The 18,616-nt window shown below is 49.6% G+C and overlaps 1 protein-coding gene across 3 annotated transcripts in view; it reads right to left on the reverse strand.

The window, feature by feature from the left end:
* Positions 1–18,616, reverse strand: part of LOC125739104 (calcium-dependent secretion activator 2-like) — a 74,613-nt gene that overhangs the window by 26,177 nt on the left and 29,820 nt on the right. For all 3 annotated transcript variants that reach the window (XM_049008861.1, XM_049008859.1, XM_049008858.1), the window contains 8 exons: positions 12,471–12,551; positions 11,935–12,174; positions 11,436–11,557; positions 8,958–9,069; positions 8,331–8,470; positions 3,352–3,418; positions 2,943–3,051; positions 2,554–2,763 (listed from right to left, as the gene is read on the reverse strand). In XM_049008861.1, coding sequence (XP_048864818.1) covers positions 2,554–2,763; positions 2,943–3,051; positions 3,352–3,418; positions 8,331–8,470; positions 8,958–9,069; positions 11,436–11,557; positions 11,935–12,174; positions 12,471–12,551 — 1,081 coding nt within the window. The remainder of the gene's footprint in view (positions 1–2,553; positions 2,764–2,942; positions 3,052–3,351; positions 3,419–8,330; positions 8,471–8,957; positions 9,070–11,435; positions 11,558–11,934; positions 12,175–12,470; positions 12,552–18,616) is intronic.

Here is an 18,616-nt window from a genome sequence, read left to right on the forward strand (position 1 = left end):
GATTCGAACCCATGACCTTATGGTTCGTAGTTACTTTACTTGTTAAGGTGGCCCTGTCAGCACCGTGGTGACAGCATCAGGATATATTTTTTGGGTCGGTCACTCTCCTGATTTCCATTCCCCCGGAAGGTATCAATCAATGATGTGCTGTAAGATCCAATCACCACCTCAAGCTGTGCATCGCCTCTGTGACCCGGCACAGAACGAATGGCCCACAGATGGAAACATTCGTGAGGTGCCTGGCGTCAGGTGGGCTGCGACCGCAGACCCACAGAATGTCCCCCAGGAGCCTGTGAGATCTCGGCACCGACGGGCCCCACGGTTAAAGCTCCGCTTGGGGACTAAAAATAACAGGTGGCTTTACAGGCACGGTGTGAGGGGGGGGGAGGAGGAATCAGAGCAGGACACGGACGGGCACAAAGAGACGAGAATGTGGAGCTGGCATCAAGGGTGATCCTGGAGGTGGGGGGGGGGGAGACAGACAGAGAGAGAGAGGGAATCTGAATCTGAGAAAGCCTCTGAAAGGGGTCTGTCTTAGTTCACTTCCAGCCATTTCAGGACAATGCGCCCCGAAAAACATCAACCGACGTCCGCAAGTAAACCGCAGGCCTGCTGGCTCTTTTATACATTTCAGACAAAAGTCGGTCCTTCGCGATACGGGACCACAAAAGGCCCGAGCTGCACATCGGGTGCCCCCACGCCTCGGACGCCCGCGGCGCCATCAAGAGATGAGCATTACTGTAGCTTTTTAACAGAACTGGCCTTTTTGTGGCCCACGGACGAAGACAAGCCCCCATCCTGCCCGGGAGGGCGGGGTGCGGAGCGGGTGTCCCAAGTCTGGGAAGAGAGACACGTGATTGGCCGGCTGACCTGGTCATCCACTCCCTTTTATTGAGATGTAGGTCATTTTACATTCATTACAGGAGAAGCATCACCCTCAATGCCATTTACAGAAAACATGGAAGGGGGTGGGGGGAGATAGGAAATTCTAAAGAAAGAAATGCGACAAAGACATATAGATTAAACCCAATAATGGCAGAGAAGCAAAACGCAGTATTGATCCCGGACAAGGCATGATGTTAACGTAGTCAGTCACGGCGGGAAATCGCATTGATCCAGGTCATCTTTAACTCCTTGGGGGAGGCGAGAGGGGGGGTTATTTAATAGGAGCTGAAAGGGAATCGCATCCTCACATGCGAGCAGGGGCAGCACAGGCTCCAGTGCTGTCGTCAATGTGCCCGTCGCATCCATGCGACATCTGAGGGGAGGTGGGACGACGAGGATGACAGGTTATCAGAGCGGTGGGGGGGGGGGGGGGGGCAGATGCGGAGTCGATCGATAGCGCGGCTTTCACAGACCACTGCTCCCTGCCCCCCACCCAAGGAGAGACAAGTGTGAGGAGACAGACAGAAGACGTAGACCCAGAGTATGAGATATTTCACCACCAAGCACCCCCCAAAAAAAAATAAAAAATCACAACCACCTACATTCACTCTAAGTCCTGCTTGTGCCAATTACGCTGCGATCAGTAGGAGATGCTTCTCGTTAATGCTTCTCGTTACAAAAGGCAAGGACAAATTCATTTACGATTTTTTTTAATAAATGCCGAAATTATGAAGTTACCAGGACTGACTGAGATTTGGGAAATTGACAGGAAATTTCCAGAGATTCTGCGGCGACGATAGTGTGAGGGTTCATTTAACTTATTCCATGTGTGTGTGTGTGACTTTGTAAGGCATTTAAAGCAGGTGTATTAGGAGTCATTATAGGAATAATGAGAGTCGACACCAACCAGGAAAGGTTCAGTTTGCAAAGTAAACCTCTCTGGAGGAGAGGAAAATAAGAGGAAATATGACCATCAGACAGCTTTAACTGTCTTATCTGCTGCTAATTAATCTTCGTTTAGCCGCTTACGGGACCACCTCATGTTCACCCTTTACCCTGAGCTAAAGCTCCTCCTTAGCCTCAACAGGCCAAGGCAAAGTGTGGCTTTGAAGCTTGGCAGCTCGGCCACACGCTCCTTAGCCAAAACCTGCCTGTTAAATGTTGTGGTTTTAGAGTTTGACGGTTCCTAGGCCTCATGTACCACATCTGCAAGGCGCCGGGGAAACTCAGGATGTCTCTGAGCCCACAAACAGAAGCTTGCTGGTTTTAACCCCGGCCTCGGTAGACCAGTCATGTGCTGTGGACCCTTGAGCAAGGCCATTAACCCCCGCCCCCCCCCCCCCCCATTTCAGGGGCAATGCATGTTGCATGCTGACCCTGTATTGTAACCCACCAAGCTATGGAGACCATGATGGGGTCAGCAATGAGAAGAAATCCAGTCTACCAGCGCTCATACTAATGCAAACACTGGCAAATAAAAGATTTATCTTTAATCCATTAACCCATATATTTAAAACCCATTTCCGCAAACAGTAAAAGCTTCAAATGCACCTCAGCTACCCAAAACTGAGGTAACAGCCACGCGTGACACTGACATCGAATTCATTTAGCAAGAGACACAGGAAAAAAGACACAGGTAAAGGTCAGAGGTCAAAGGTCAAGACCTACTGTGCAGCAGGGCAGAAGCATTGGACTGCAGGGCGCTATCCCGGCAGTTCTGTCGTTGGTTCTGGGAGGGCGGAATGGGTTTGTAAGACTGGCCCGTGGCCCGATACAAGGCCTGGACCCACAGGACGCGGTCCTGCTCGTCATCACTGGCGAAAACGAACAGGTCTCTGTCCCGGACTGCACTGAAAAAACCTCGACCTCCCTGAAAACCTGCAGTGGGACAGAAGCTGAGGTGAGACACAGCAAAGGATAAAATAGCCGTGGACCCTCTTTTAAACTGTGGGGAAAGACTTTCTCCTTCACAGTTAACCCCGTAACTTGCACCTGAGGTGTGTAATGCACAATTCAAGCCTTAGGGGGTGCTAGCGGTAGCTGATGGTGACTCCCACCTGGCTGCGGGTCCGAGTAGTCCACGGTGTATCCCTCCAGCTGCATCAGCTCCTGCGGTTCCGATTTTTTCTCCCGGTAGCTGCACATGGCGAAAGTGTACTGGCTCACCTGGGGTAACAAACCGACCGCAGCCTTTAAAGCACAGAAGCACATCAGACGGAGCGTATCTGAGTCCGCTGTCTTATTTCTCCACGTGCAAATTATATTCATATTATTATTATATTCATTTGTTTCACTGTATGGATCGTTTTGCACGTTTTATAGAATAAAAGGTTGTTTTTTTATAAATTAACAAAATGCCATTTAAAAAGAAGTTACTATTCAAAAAGGTTACTGCACGATCAGCTAAGAATTTTTGGCTGCTTTAGTCTTAAAAACAGGCAGGCATTGGGATTTAATAGCGTTTACCTGAACGAGTACAAAATAGCGCCGTTTCCATCGTTTCCAGACTCTTTGTCCCACAGCATACAGATACCTTATAATTAAAAAAGAAGAAATATATCCTTTTATTCACAGATTTACAAAACGCTGTAGAATAACCTTGATTACAGTTATAATAGCGAGATAAAACGTCGTGGTATAGAGCAGGAAATAAAAACACTGAATATAACCAAAAGGCACTTTTGGAAATGCCGAAAGACTGAGCGGCGCAACCTTCTTGAAGAAAACAGTTACAGATAAAATCGAATTGCTGTATACTCAAATTTTATCCCGCGTGGAAAAAGACAATCTAGGTATACAATGTCCGTGTGTGTGTATAAAGTTATTAAGTTGTATATAGAAGACTATATACGCAGGGCAGTGTCAGCTGACAGCCATCAGCTCCAGTCCCGTCAAACCACAGGAACCAGAGAATGTGAGGCTGCGGGTTTAACGTGTTACGGGGGATTAAGGGAGGAAAGCAGCGAGGGCTCATCACGCCGGGCCAGGAGGTACCAGTGGCGGGGGCGTAGGGGGCCCGATCTCCGTCTGGGTCCAGCACTAGGCTGTGTGCAGAAATGCGACCCTCCTACACCGTGTTCTTACCTGCTGTCTCACGTGGTGCAGAAAAAATACGAAAAGATTTAGACTCCAGTGTAAAGGAAAAATGTCCTTAGCGTGTGAACTGTCTCAAGCAAACTGATCAGAATATGAGGTCCTTGTCTTTTTAAACACTTTACCTATAGGCCTGTAATACCTGCTACAGCAGAAGCGTCATTTATTGTACACCCCCCCCCCATTCTTATGAAAAGGCAACTTCATGCTCACACTATAAATATAAGCACCCATTAAAATAAATCGGAAACTGCAAAGGGTCAGATGGTAAATTAAAGTCCTTATCCATTTTCCCCGCTTCTTCTTTTCAAGCTCAAAGCTATTATCGCTGCCGGTAATATGGAGCAATCTGGAGGCTAAATCAAACAATAAAAAAGCATGTGTGAGGTTTATATACGAGCGCAGGGAAATCAATACACGGGAGGAGAGAAAAGGGAGCCGCCTGAGGGGGGGGGGAGACAAACGCGGCGAGTCAAGGCTGAAAGACGGCCGATCCGTGCCATACCGCTCAAGTTGGGTTAACATGTGGCAGAAGTAATCAGCCACTTGTGAAAATGACGTTAAGTTCATTCCCAAACACTTTTTTTCCATTTAAGAGACAACAATGGGCGCCGTTATTGGCGGACTGCGGATGCCACGGGCGGCCGAGCCAAGGCTCGCAAGCCGCAGGCAGCTTCCAGTCCGCCCTGCGCTGCTCCGAAGCCCGGGCATAATAGAAACCCTTCGAGCCCCCAATTCCTTTTTGTAATTATCCAGCAAGCCCGAGCCCCCCCTCCACCGCTCCGTTCATTTCAAAGATAAAAAGATAAAACCGCAGCATTGATGCAGTGATGCTGCGGTTGCCATTGACAACTCGGCTATATCTTTCATATAAAAACAGAGCCGATCTGGAAATCCACGTAACTACCGCAAATAAAAGAAAACGTACAGTGAGAGCGTGTAAAAGCATTAAAGGTTACATCTAAACCTGTAGATTCACCATCGCAAAAACCCGCCAAGACTGAAATCAGAGGGACAAGGACGACAATCAGCCTTTTTTCTTAACCTGCAAATTAATTAATCTGCTCTTCCGTAGCTCATTACGTTAAATCAAGAGTAATTAAATTCGATACATTCATTCATATCATTTAGCAACACGCTAATTTCATATAAAATTGGTAGAGGAGAATTAATTTCTTTCCATTACACAAATCCATTAGGGTTGTAATGATACTTAAATTACTTAATAGTAAGATGCCTACAGAAGCATGATAAAGCTGATATATTCAGTGTTTCCAGTACATTAAAATGCACACACGGACATAGTAAAAATAACTAGACAGTTTTAAGTTAAAAACTACAAGTATGTATGGCGTAATCAAATACTAAAGTAATCCGCGTTTATCCGCCGCGAAGCAAGCGCAACGGCGCGCGTTCGATAGTTTAGGAGATAAATGGTGCCCCCTTGTGGTTATTCCAAACGCCGCATTTGGGTCGTCGGCGAAACATTTCCAGATACTTGCGATTTCTAGCTGATAAACAAACAGGCGGGAAAAAGGCATCCCGAGAACCACGAGATCAGCCTTTTCCATAAGACAGGAGCCGTCATGACACGCAGACTGAACGAGGCTAAAAGAACAAACAGCACTCTCCTCACAAGCCTGCAGTGAGGTGACCATTGGAAAGCACTGGACGGAGAGTGGAGGACTGGGAGATTCTAGCGAAGAAGCTCACAACGGGACGGATTTTTGAAACCGACAGAAGGTGCTCCAGTGTGTTGCATTGTGGGGTTTGCGACGTTTTGCTCGACATCTGGAAGATAAAGATGAGTGTAAATAGCACTCAGATTTATAATTCCATGATAGTCCCTGCTTGACATGCTGGGGGCCGGGGGGTGACTCCAAGGGGGTCTGAGATGTATGAACAGGCAGGTCAGTGAGCGGGACAACAGTGTGCTCGCTGAGCCGGAAACCCGCCCCCTCTGTTGTGTCAGCAGTGCCCCCCCCTGCCTCTAATGAGCAGCCTGGCATCACTCGATGGTTCTCGGCGAGGCGGGCAAGTTGAAAAGGCGACAAACGTCCCGCAGCCTCAGTGCCTCTGATCAACAGATGGCCACACGGGTAGGAAGCGGTCAACCTGAAAAATCACCCAATACTACGACTCTGCCTCATTCCTTTCCCTTAAAGGGTGAGGGGCACTCCTCAGGTGTGTGGGGGGCAGAAATTCCCATCGGCTGAGGATGGACTTATCTGTTTGCGTGCTTCTGTTACAGGTACTGATTATCAAGTGTGTGTGTGTGTGTGTGTGTGTGTGTGTGTGTGTGTGTGTGTGTGTGTGTGTGTGTGTGTGTGTGAGAGAGAGAGAGAGAGAGAGGAGTTACTCAGATGGGTGGGGGTGCAGGTTCTACACCTACCCCCTTCAGACACTTGAGAGGCCAGCTGAGGTGGTAATTAAAATCTGAAGAGGCCCATTGCCAATTAGAGAGACCCACTCACAGCTCATTACCATGCATGGAACATTCTAGGCCTCTTCACTAATTAGTGGGACGAGCGTTAAGGGATGTCCTTCTGACCCCTGGTGACCCTGCCCCCCATAGCTAGTGCCCGAGTCCAGGGCCCACGAGTGTTTCAGTGCTGCCCATCTGGAGTGAAAGCAAAGGCTGCCTACATAGCTGCCCAGTCCCGGGGGAGGGCGGGGGAACCCTGCCCCCACGTCAAATTAAAGGACAAAGTGAGAAGCTTGTTTTCTGACTGTGATCTTCATCAGACTAAATTAAATTGGTGTATTAAAATTAAGTTTTGTTGAATACTTATGGGCATTATCTATGAAATACTTATTATAAACTGTGGTGTTACCAGAGCTTAAAATGTATGCTTTAGATATGATTTTATAATAATACTCAAAATATTATGAAATAATATTTAAAGCATACATATTAAATACATTAAACTTATAAAGATAAAAATGAATAAAATACTCCAGAAATAAACGTTTAACCGGAATGTTTTTAGCAGAGTGCAAGATTATTGGGGATTCAAGAGTTACAACTTTAATATGTATTTATTAACAACATATTTAACCTTTAATAACCAATAAAGCTGGAGGTGTATCTTCAAGCTGAAAGACCGTGAAATTCTGTTCTTCAAAGCATCTCTGTGTCAACAAGATGAACAGAGAATGCGATGTAGAATATTACTGCCTCTGGGCTGTGGATAACACGCTGCGAAGCTGACTCTTGATTGCTTTTCACCAGCTGATTTGGTTTAAACACAGAACTAATTAAGGGATTTATTCTAACTGATGATTGTTGATCACGAACCTATATTCCATTAATCAAATTCCTAAATTTCCTTTGGGATTAATACAGTGTCTATCTATCAAAAAACGATCACAATATGTGGGTAGTTAAGTATGTTGAATAGATTTGGTGTAAGGCAAAAACGTACAAAGTTGAGAGTTGAGCTCTCCTGATCCTATCCACACAAATCACCTTAGAAATAACAACGAATAAACCTAAGTATCATGGGTGGATGGACGGACGGATGGATGATTGCCCTCTGCTGGCAATATCATGTATATGCACACACGATAATCAACACCAAATGAATCGCTCACAAACAGGTCTGTAATTGAATAAGTAATATTCCAATACAAATGTGAAAAAATGTGGAGTCCATAATTAATAACACCTTTTTTAAATCAATAATGACCAACAGCCATAACTACACTGGCGAAAACCCATCACTAACACCAACAACACTTTATGTTACACATTTCTTATTCGGTAGGTAGGGGGCGCCAGTGGTCTTTTTATGACGCATATCCTGATTATTTCCCGGCGTCGCGCGCTGTAAACCGTGTTTTACTTGCTTCCTGAACTAAGCACTCAAATTACTCCATCCAGTGATTTTAAGGAAACATTCTTGTTTCTGCTCCCAAGGAGACGTGACTTTCTCTGATGGGGGACAGCTGTAGATTGGTGATGCAGACACTTAGATCAATGGTTCCGCCTGTAAGAAATCAGATTTCCCCTTTAAAGGGGAGTGCATCACTTTGCCGATTAAACTTGGCTCGTTTTTCTTCACCGGTAACCGAGGATGCGATGCTGTGGGACTGGCAGCCACGAGATTCATGTCTTTTGGCAAGATGTGACTACTTGATCAGCATCTCGTCGGGATGGATAGGGAGCCGCAGGGTCTTGCGCCAACAGGCTCCGCCCCCAATCCGCCCCTAGCAAGCCACGCCCCCAAGGAGACCCCCTCCCCAGTCTGCCCACCTTCAGCCAAGCCTACACTATCTGCCCACCCCTAGTTTGCCCCACCCCTAACACCCCCCACCCACCCTTAGTAGGTCACACCCCTCTGGCTTCCTACCCGCTGTGCTTCATGTTGGGCGGCTTTTCCATTCGTACGGCCAGCTTGATCTTCAGCTCAGAGTCCTGGCTGTTCCGCGGCACCACCATCTTGTGCAGCTCCATAGATTTGGGACTGTTGGTTGTGGGGTTCAGCACCACCTGCCGGGAGTTGGGGTTAAAGGGAGAGACGGAGTCATGTAGCCTCCCTCCGTACGAAGAGCCACCAGCAGCCATATTCGTTCCGACAGCGTCTCCCGGCAGTGGGAGTAAGATTTCCGCCACCATCTCCGGCACGCAGCCGAGCGCTTAAGTCCTCACTAATGGGCGACGCCATCTGCTTGGCTGCGATGCTGGCAGCAGGCGAGCTGAGAGACTGAGGCTCCACGTTCACACATGATGCTCAAGTTGAGGTTGTTGAACGTGCACCGAGGCTAATGATGAGCCGTACAGATGCTCGTCGGCACAGCTAGCATATTGTACGCTTCAGGAAGAGGCCGTTTATTCATATTCTCATTCTAATTCTGTGAAAATACCTTGCAGGATGATTCCCTCAGCAATGGAAAATCAAATAAACGTTAAAGAGGTGAGCTCTGGCCAGGAAGGGGTCACAGCGGCCATATTGCTGTGTGCGTGAGGGGGTCCTCACCCTGCCTAGTTCCTTGTCCTCCAAAGCTAGCACCCCTGTGCTCTCCGTGAACAGCTTCACCTTGACAACCGGCAGGGGGTGGCTTGTGGTGAAGTCGCCCTGCGTCCCCCACCTGCGAAAGCGAACAAAAACAGGGTCTCAGCCCCGGCTGGAGAGTCACGCTGTCCCAGAGCCGCACGGACCATCTGGCATGCCCGCATTTTCCCAGTGAACGGACAAAATTAATCATGGAGACCCATTCAGCAAAATTTACGTGGGGTATCCCAAAGTCCAGAGCTGATTTTTAATCGCAGTCTAGCACTGTCCCATCCACTGTCCTCAAGCTCTTGGTGTTTCAGCTGCAAGAAGCTTCTTTAAACCGCAAGAGCCAATGAGTTACACAGATGTGCAAAAAAAACAACAACTTTACTAACTAGCGACCCTAATGTCCTTATTCACAGCCAACATAATCAATTTCACATCTAGTCATGATATAGAACACCCAAAACATCCAGCTTTCTGATTGCTCAAAGTCACATGACAAAGAAAACTTGACAAGGTTAGGGTCTCTCAGGTTAGAGACTCAGGTTATGGTCTCTCAGGTTAGAGACTCAGGTTAGGGTCTCTCAGGGTAGAGACTCTTAGGTTAGAGACTCTCAGGTTAGGGTCTCTCAGGTTAGAGACTCTCAGGTTAGGGTCTCTCAGGTTAGAGACTCAGGTTAGGGTCTCTCAGGTTAGAGACTCAGGTTAGGGTCTCTCAGGGTTGAGACTCTCAGGTTAGAGACTCTCAGGTTAGGGTCTCTCAGGTTAGAGACTCTCAGGTTAGAGACTCTCAGATTAGGGTCTCTCAGGTTAGAGACTCTCAGGTTAGGGACTCTCGTTAGAGACTCTCAGGTTAGAGACTCTCAGGTTAGAGACTCTCAGGTCAGAATATTCACTTTTTTTCACGAACCACCTGTAGCGCTAATGTGAGCGATTTCAAGGCTGTCGTGGCTGGATCCCTCGGTCAGCCTGCGTTCTGCTGGCGCCGTACGAGGTACGTACATCCGCGGAACATGAAATGACCCTTCGTCACCTCTGGGGAGGTAAGCACACAAACATGGGTGGGGGGGGGCTTCTTTTTCCCAGTTGCCAAGGAAACAGAGAAGCAGTTTCACAGCTGCTGCTAATTCCCAAAGAGCGAAACAAATTAGAATTCACAGAGGGCGTCTTGGGTAAGGCATTTCTAAAAACATGCCTGTTCTGCTTCTGGCATGAGAGAGATTGAGCACTCTTGCCCCAACCCCTGCTGTACCATCACCCTGGGAATACATCCCCTACTAAACTCCTCTGGCAGTAGAAAGTTTCTATCTGTCATTCACTGCAACTCATTAACCTCCTCCTGGGCTGTATGCCATTAGTTCAATCGCTCGCTGCTACCACAGGGGGGCAGCATCGAGTCAGGGATCCCATGTTCAGTCTGCCCTGTGTGGCTTCAGGAACCATCACGGCACCGGGAACTTCATCACTATGAACCGGACCAACAGAACCAAAATGCTGCCTCTTCCTTATTGGTCGTAACAGCTGTCAATCACTGCTGCGGCACAAAATTCCCATTCTGGAACCCTTAAAGTTGACACTGCCAGCATTAGTATGGAAGGCAGGCGGCTGAGCTCTGATTCACCGAAGGGTGAATTTCACACACGGGCCACGGTCTCCAGCAGCCAGGCGCGTATATCAGGACAGCGAGGCTTATCAGGGCCCTTCCAAGCCCTCCGACAGCCCGCAGCGGATTCGTCACGGCTCTCCGAAGCAGAGTGATTCTTGGACAAGATGGACCGCGTCTTTGGCGCATGAGGCAGTCACGCCTGCTTGAATCACCACTGGCTTCTGATTCACGAGCAGCTGGGCACAGTGCCTGAAGGGCAGGGGGGCAGGTCACAGCTAATAAAAGCAATTGGGCTGCAGAGATGGGGGGGCGGCGAGGGTTTAATTGCATTATGACAGGTTTTCCACAACGGCCACATCTCCGTCATCTCGCTCAGGAAGGGGTACATGCAGTGTGGTGCTAGTCTGCGACTAAACCCTGCAGATGTAAGCTATGATCCCTTCTGGAACCATCCGAGGCTGTTAAACAAACAAACAAACAAAGGAACAAACAAGTCCATTTCTTGTGAAAGGAGGGTCATCCAATCACTGGAGAGATTTCGGGTTAAGGGCCTTGCTCAGGGGCCCCACAGTGACATCACTCTACTGACCCTGGGATTCGAACCTGTGACCTTCCGATCACAGGTACAGCATCTGCAGCTTTCTGGCCGGCTTTACAGTGAGGATGTCTACCACTTTAAAACCCCTCTGTTATTTTTGTTATCACATACTAAAATATACATTTTTAATTCTCCTGTCTTAGTAATAGCCCCTTCGGTGTATGGATTACTCTTGGTGTCAGATGCAGGCATTTTTACCAACTCATAAACAAAAGGATGTCAGACAGGTGGGGCCACATAGGGGCGCTCTTACTGTGGATTTGAGGCTTCTGCCTGGTCGGTCTGCAGCTTCTCCCCCCCCTCCACTTCCATGGTGCAGTACACGATCCTGTTGGGGGCTACAGACTTGAGGCCCTGCACCTCCATGATGACAATCTGTAGGGGTAAATACATGTGCCGTCCATTAGGGGGCGCTCACGCGCAGACCAGCACTCTGGTACAGGCGAGGACGCTGTCAGGTGGGTGACGGATCTTAGGAAACTCACACATCTCGAAACAACCTACTGAAATACATAAAACATCACCGTTGGGTATTTAAGAAACAATGGCACACAGAAGGGTCTCAGCCAAGCATAGCCATGTTTCTTATTATATGTCCTTTCCTGGTTTTATCAAGTTATTCTTATTTTTTTTCTTGCTTGAATCAGAAGAGGAGTTACAAAAAAACAGCTACTACTGACTGCTTGTCTGAGAGCTTCCAGGATGCTCCACAAGGGGGTGCATTGAGGCCAGGCATGTTGAAGACCGCTCACCTCCAGTGAGAAAGACAGGACCACATCCGACTTGGACAGCAGAACGTCGTTCTCGTCCACCATGTCCAGGAAGGAGGAGTTGATGGAGGAACGCTTCAACTTCTGCAGCTTCAGATCTGGTCCACCCTTGGAGACTGGAAGACTCTCCAGGTTGGCCATGAGAAAGCTGACGGAGGCCCGGAGCTCCTCCACGTACAGCGCCTCCATGTCCTTGGAGATGAGCTTGGGATGTCTCCTTTCCTGAAACACACAAGGGAGAGTTCTTATGTGGACCTTCCACTCTACAGTGGATTGTGCTTCATGCCTTAGATGTTCGAGGTCCAGAGGTCAGGTCCTCAATAAGGCTTTGCTAATCTCTGTGGGCCGGCTATGTAGTTAGGAGTGCTACAACAAATTAATCTGAGTGGGAAGATGTTTTAATATCTTTGCCAAAAGCAGTGGATGCTCTTCCAGGTAAGCAAACAAAAGTTTTTCCTTTTGTTACCAGTGGAGGCTCTCTTGTATCCCAAAACTAAGGTGAAGATGGGATGGGTTACCGTAGCTATCCTCTCGGCAAGCTGCAGTCGACCGTCCAGCTCCCTTCGGATCTGCGCCGCCTGCTCGTCCACATTGTCCAGCTGCGAGGAAAGGACAGCAAGTCAGAGTCCAGCAGTAGAACTGCTCCCCCTAGAGATGGTCCCTAAAATGGTCTGTTATGGCTAGATTAATTCACGCTGTCAGTATACCTCCACTTTGGCAGGTGTGAATGGTGACACCGGCGTCCTCAGAGGCTGCCATCCTGTGGCTAGAACTGAGTATAGCTGCCACCTACAAGGCTGTGCATGACTAAGGAACCCCAGGCCATGTGAGCAGGCTGGAAAGAGGTCGAGGAAGACTTCCGTAACCCTTCCACGCTACGGAGAGATAAAACGGTTCTGTTCATGGCATAAATTGGAAATATTTAAAAATAAAACTGAGCGATTCTTTAAGAAATGCCATCCTCGCTCCCGGGCAGGATTCCCGCGCCCCCACCCTCCTACTGCAGAGTGCTGTTTGCAATTGATAACGCGGGGCACTTCATGCCGCAGAGGAGCTCGCCGGCCAGCGGGAGGTGCTCCGGCTGTCACTCAAAGGGCAGGCCGCTTTATGGGCCAATCAGGATAGGATACATCGCTAACAATCTGTTGATAAACAATCAGATGATAAACAAACGATCTGTTTATCATCGTCACCGTCGACTGACCACTGGGAGAAAGGTTTGAGAAGTGGGCGGGGCTACAGTACGCCGCGGTCAGTTACCCACTGGTTCGAAGCGCTTCTCTCATTGGTTGGGTGGAAAGGAGAGATGACGAGCGCTCTGCCCAGACTTCCGCGGCTTTGGAGCCGACCTCCTGTGTACTTCCTTCCTTTTGCCATCCACTAAGCCTCTTATTACCCTGCCTGACACTCGAGTTGCCCTGGGCTTTTCGCGTCAGACAAAGGTGCATAAATCTGACGGAGAACAGAGGAGCGCGTGCAGGTCCTGCAGCCCGGCAGACATTAGCATGTGTTACATCTGAAGGAAACAGAGAGATAAGGGTACTGAGGAGACGAACAATGCACCAACGGTGCCGTCTCCATGGCGACAGGAGCTGCTTCGGATGCACGCCGCTATTGGCTGGCGCCACATCACTTTCAATCAGCGGCTCTTAATGGTGGAATCTGATAGACCAGACAGTTACGGGCCTTCGGGGGGGGGGGGGGGTCTTGACCTCCTCACTCAAACCCTGGGCTGCAGATTAGCCGCCGTCCTTGATCACAAACACCGTGAAAACACCTCTAAGCAGGTTATAAGCTTCACCTGAAGTTTAACGCAAACAGCGTGATGCTGCAGATGGGGATGTGTGTGGATGTAACTGAGTACATACAGCGCACTGGCAGGGGCAAGAGGTTCATTGACAGCCAGGACGCCGGCATAGAGCGCTTTCCGGCTTGGGTGATTGTTGGTGCCGCACTTTGTGGTTCCGCTACCTGAGGGCGAGCAGCAATTGCGGGATTTTCACACACTACAGTGTCTAGAGTTTACAGAATGTTCATCGCACTAAGAAAGCACCTGGTCTATATCATTACTGCAACCAAAAATACTTTAAGGAGAGGGATCAGGGCAGAATCACCGGACTTGTCAAAGCTAACAGGAAGGTCGCAAAGTGCAGAAAGGACCATACAGTGAAACTGGGTCGTGCAGAACCACTTCTCTGCATCCATAATTCTGCCAACAATGAGTCCTACCCTGTACTAGTTAGCTCTACCTAAATTAGTCACTCAATTCATATGCCATAGTTTCATTACCTTTAAAATATTCTTTATACATATGTAGTACTGATGATTTGAACACAAATATGCTATTTTCATGTATTTTCATTGCATTAATTTCATTAATGGCAATACAAGAGCCCATCAAGGGCATCAATGACAAAGTATTTTCAATCGTCAGTCTCAAATATATGATGCATGGAGTCAAACACTGAGCAGAAATATCGTTCTGTTTGGTCGTGGTGCAAATGAAAAATAATAATTAATAGAATCCGCATAGAGGAGCTCCTTAAAATCGCTTAATACAGTGAATGAATAACACTGTTAGATAACATATTATCACGATATGGTTTGTTTTGCCAGTTATGTAACGTACAAAGAGAGCCCAGCTCTTTGTATGCGTGACGGACTCCATGACATGGGAAATTTACGGGGGGGGGGGGGGGGGGGGAGGTAGACCCCCAGGCCACCTTAATGACTCACGGCACTCGCCATTCCCAGCTGCCCCGGAAAAGCCAGCGGGTGTAATTCCGAGCTCCTTTTCTTCCCACAGGAAGGTGCCGATCGATACTAGGGCAGCTTGATGGAGAGCCGGACCAGGCGTGACAGTCGCGTTCACTGAGGCTCGCAGCCAGGGGGCGACGTGCTGCCTTTACTCATTCTCGTAATGGACCTCAAACCGGGGCAGGAGACCTGCGTCTCGCCAATTGGAGACCCTTTTTTGGGGCCCTCAGCAAAATATGATGAGCCTAGGTTGCGTTTGTCATCTTTCCTCCCATTCTGACAGATGGGCGCCCCCTAGTGGCCGCTGGGCCCTAAGCAGCCGCTTGGTTGCCTTACGCCTTGGGCAGGCCTTGGCTCCATGTAAATAAAGCAGACGGACCCGAGGAGAAAACAGAAAGGAAAAATGAAAATACTTTCATAAGAATCAAACAGCAGGACAATTCATTTAAATCCCCGGCGTTGGGGGGTTGCAGAAACGCAGAGGAGTGATGAGTAGCGTGTCTGTGTTTTGCCTGTGAGGATAATCCCTCCTCTGGGCTTCACCGGTGAGAAAAGCTCACAGAGAAGCCGGGGGCCTGGGGGGGGGGGGGGGGGGGGGGGTTCGCCTGCTTCTTTTGTCATGACTAGTGGTTTCCAAGGTTTTCATAAACACACTGCTGGCTGGAATCTCCCCCCGGCCCTGGAGGCTCTACATCATGGTACACCTCTGTTGGAGGTCGTCTAATGCCTCATTGAGAAATGTCTTATGATCCTCCGCTCCCCCCCCCCTTTTGCCAAAACACTACCTCCCGTATCAGCAGTGGCTCTCGGCGGCCGGTTCGAGGGCCACCGTTAACACAAATGCACATCCTACTGACGTGAACGACTTTGAAATCCATTCACCATCTCGCCGTGGTACAGGGGGCGGAGCCACCAGCCCCATCCTCTGTCAGTCACGGAATCAAAAAATATCATTGGCTAAAGTGAAGAATCACCTCTGGCTCAGTGTTTTATTTAAACTGCACTGCCGAATGTCACTGCCAGAGAGGTAATACCACTAATATCGCCTGTGATTAACGACTTCATGACGGTTTAGCGTGGCACTTAACTGCGTGGCACTTAACTGCGTGGCACTAACAAGAGCGTGGTCCCGGGCGCTCACCCTTCCCACCCGTGCAAATCGGCAGGAATCCCCCCGGATCGCCTTCCCATTTCTCTGCTGAAGCACACTACTGCTGCTCTGGGAAAACAAACCGGATTCACACCTGCCCACGCACACACAAACACGCACGTCAAACACACGGTCGCGTCGCTGCGCTACGGCACCCACAATGCCAGCCCATCTCTATGACAACAAACGGAACGGATCTAGCGGGTTCCGTGCACAGTGAGGTGGCTTTGGCGCTCCTGCCCTTCGAAACCTGGAGACAATGGAATGAGCGGATAAGCGGAGGGTGAGCGATACATTCCTCCACATACAGGTATACAGTGGCGTGAAATACTGACCCCCCAGGACCATGGTGCGACATACAGACAGCAAGTGACAGGGGGAGGGTTTGCACAATATTTGAAAGTACAAAACAATGGGCAGTGTGAAACGGAGGGGGGGGAGGGGGCTGGACACTGGAGTTTTTTTATATTTTGCAATGTGAATGTAAATGATAAATACAGTGGTATGAAGGGGTGGCAAAAATAGAGCTGAGCTGAATAAATAAATGATATAATAATAAGTCTGGGTGGTGGGGGGGGGTTATTCAGGTAGGGCGTAAGATGGACAACAGGGTATTTAGCGTCCCGATAGCCTGAAAACCCTGTTATGGTAAAAGTCTGAGGTACAGCAGCCCATGGACGGCAGCAAGGTCATGGCCGCCTGCAGCAGGAGGCAGAGGAGAGCTCTGTAGGCGCGAGGAGAAGGCAGAGAGGAGCTCTGTAGGCGCGAGGAGAAGGTGGAGAGGAGCTCTGTAGGCGCGAGGAGAAGGCGGAGAGGAGCTTTGTAGGCGCGAGGAGAAGGCGGAGAGGAGCTCTGTAGGCGCGAGGAGAAGGCGGAGAGGAGCTCTGTAGGCGCGAGGAGAAGGCGGAGAGGAGCTCTGTAGGCGCGAGGAGAAGGCGGAGAGGAGCTCTGTAGGCGCGAGGAGAAGGCGGAGAGGAGCTCTGTAGGCGCGAGGAGAAGGCGGAGAGGAGCTCTGTAGGCGCGAGGAGAAGGCGGAGAGGAGCTCTGTAGGCGCGAGGAGAAGGTGGAGAGGAGCTCTGTAGGCGCGAGGAGAAGGCGGAGAGGAGCTTTGTAGGCGCGAGGAGAAGGCGGAGAGGAGCTCTGTAGGCGCGAGGAGAAGGCGGAGAGGAGCTCTGTAGGCGCGAGGAGAAGGCGGAGAGGAGCTCTGTAGGCGCGAGGAGAAGGCGGAGAGGAGCTCTGTAGGCGCGAGGAGAAGGCGGAGAGGAGCTCTGTAGGCGCGAGGAGAAGGCGGAGAGGAGCTCTGTAGGCGCGAGGAGAAGGCGGAGAGGAGCTTTGTAGGCGCGAGGAGAAGGCGGAGAGGAGCTTTGTAGGCGCGAGGAGAAGGTTGTACACCTCAAAGGCTATTCCGGTGTTCATTACATGTCCCTGGCCAGAAGGATGGGTGGATGGACAGGCCCAAAGGCCATGGCAGCTTCTCAGAGGACTGACAGGTGCCTGCACTCCCTGACCTGTGACGCACCTCCTCATTGTCATGGTGATAGCGTGGGGGGGGTGGGGGCAAGCGCAGGACTGCTAAGCTACGGCTGAGATGTGTACTCTGGATGTTGCCCCAGTAGGGATGCCAGGTTCCAGGTCGCGGGGGGGTGGGGGGCCTAAGGCCTCAGCCTCTCCTAATCAAATGGGTCTGACTGGCTGGTGATGGAGTGTGAATCTTCAAAACCGTCCGGAGGGTTTTCGCCTCATGACACACAAACCCATGTGATGCACCTTGAAACTCCCACAATCCCCTTCTCTGGCTGGGCTCACAAAGCACTATGTCCTGCGCATGCTATTGGCTGAGGTTGGAGAAGTGGGCTGTTCCTGTTGCCATGGAGTGCGGCACCTTCGCCCGCATTGCTCAGGGAAGCATCAGGCCTTGACAGTAGCAGAATTCTAATTGTCTTTGGGTAACAGTGCCAGCGGGGTCCCTGTACTTTGTCCCGTTCTTTTAATCCATTTGCTTTTTTTTTCTGGAATGCCAGCCAAGGACACATCAGGACCGAGATGTTAAAAAATAACCCCGTCTGAATGTTTAACAGACGGCATCCGCCTTCCGAACAGACGGCACTCTCCTCCAAGCAGGCTGATGTTTCCATTCAGGAAGGCAAGTTCACCCCACTCTGCCTCCCCAGTTCATGTCATCGCCGCTCCATCCATCGTTACCCAAGATGCAATCTCCACTGCGACCCCCCCACCACGAAGCCTCTTCCGCAAGATCCCATCCAAAACCCACGCGGGCCGTTGACGTAATCACTGACAAGTGCGGCTACTGTTTTTTCCAGGTTAGGACGGGGTTTGAGACAGACTGATAAAAAAAAACCACAGCCATAAAGACCCCTGGTCCCTGGATTCATGTTACTCCATCATGACTGAACATCACCCAGGCAACCACGCAGGGTAGCCTTAACGCGGTGTTGGGGCGACTTCATGTTCACACTCATCATACTAATTACACACATGAATATGTCTCACCAGCCCAACATATAATTGAGAAATAATCATACTGTCTGCAAGCAATTATTCAATTATTTACAATCCTATAACATACCAGGAAAAGAACTAAAGTAAATCATTCCTGTGGATCAATGATCCAGCAAGCTAATTATCGGAATTTCTCAAAGCAAAGCAAATGCCATTTGTTCCATGGCGTATGTGAATACTGAAGAGGTGTACTGCCCTACCCAAAGTTCTGTAATCATTACTGGGTCGGGCCAGTGC

The sequence above is a fragment of the Brienomyrus brachyistius genome, chromosome 3, assembly GCF_023856365.1.
Source record: "Brienomyrus brachyistius isolate T26 chromosome 3, BBRACH_0.4, whole genome shotgun sequence".
Classification (NCBI taxonomy): domain Eukaryota; kingdom Metazoa; phylum Chordata; class Actinopteri; order Osteoglossiformes; family Mormyridae; genus Brienomyrus; species Brienomyrus brachyistius.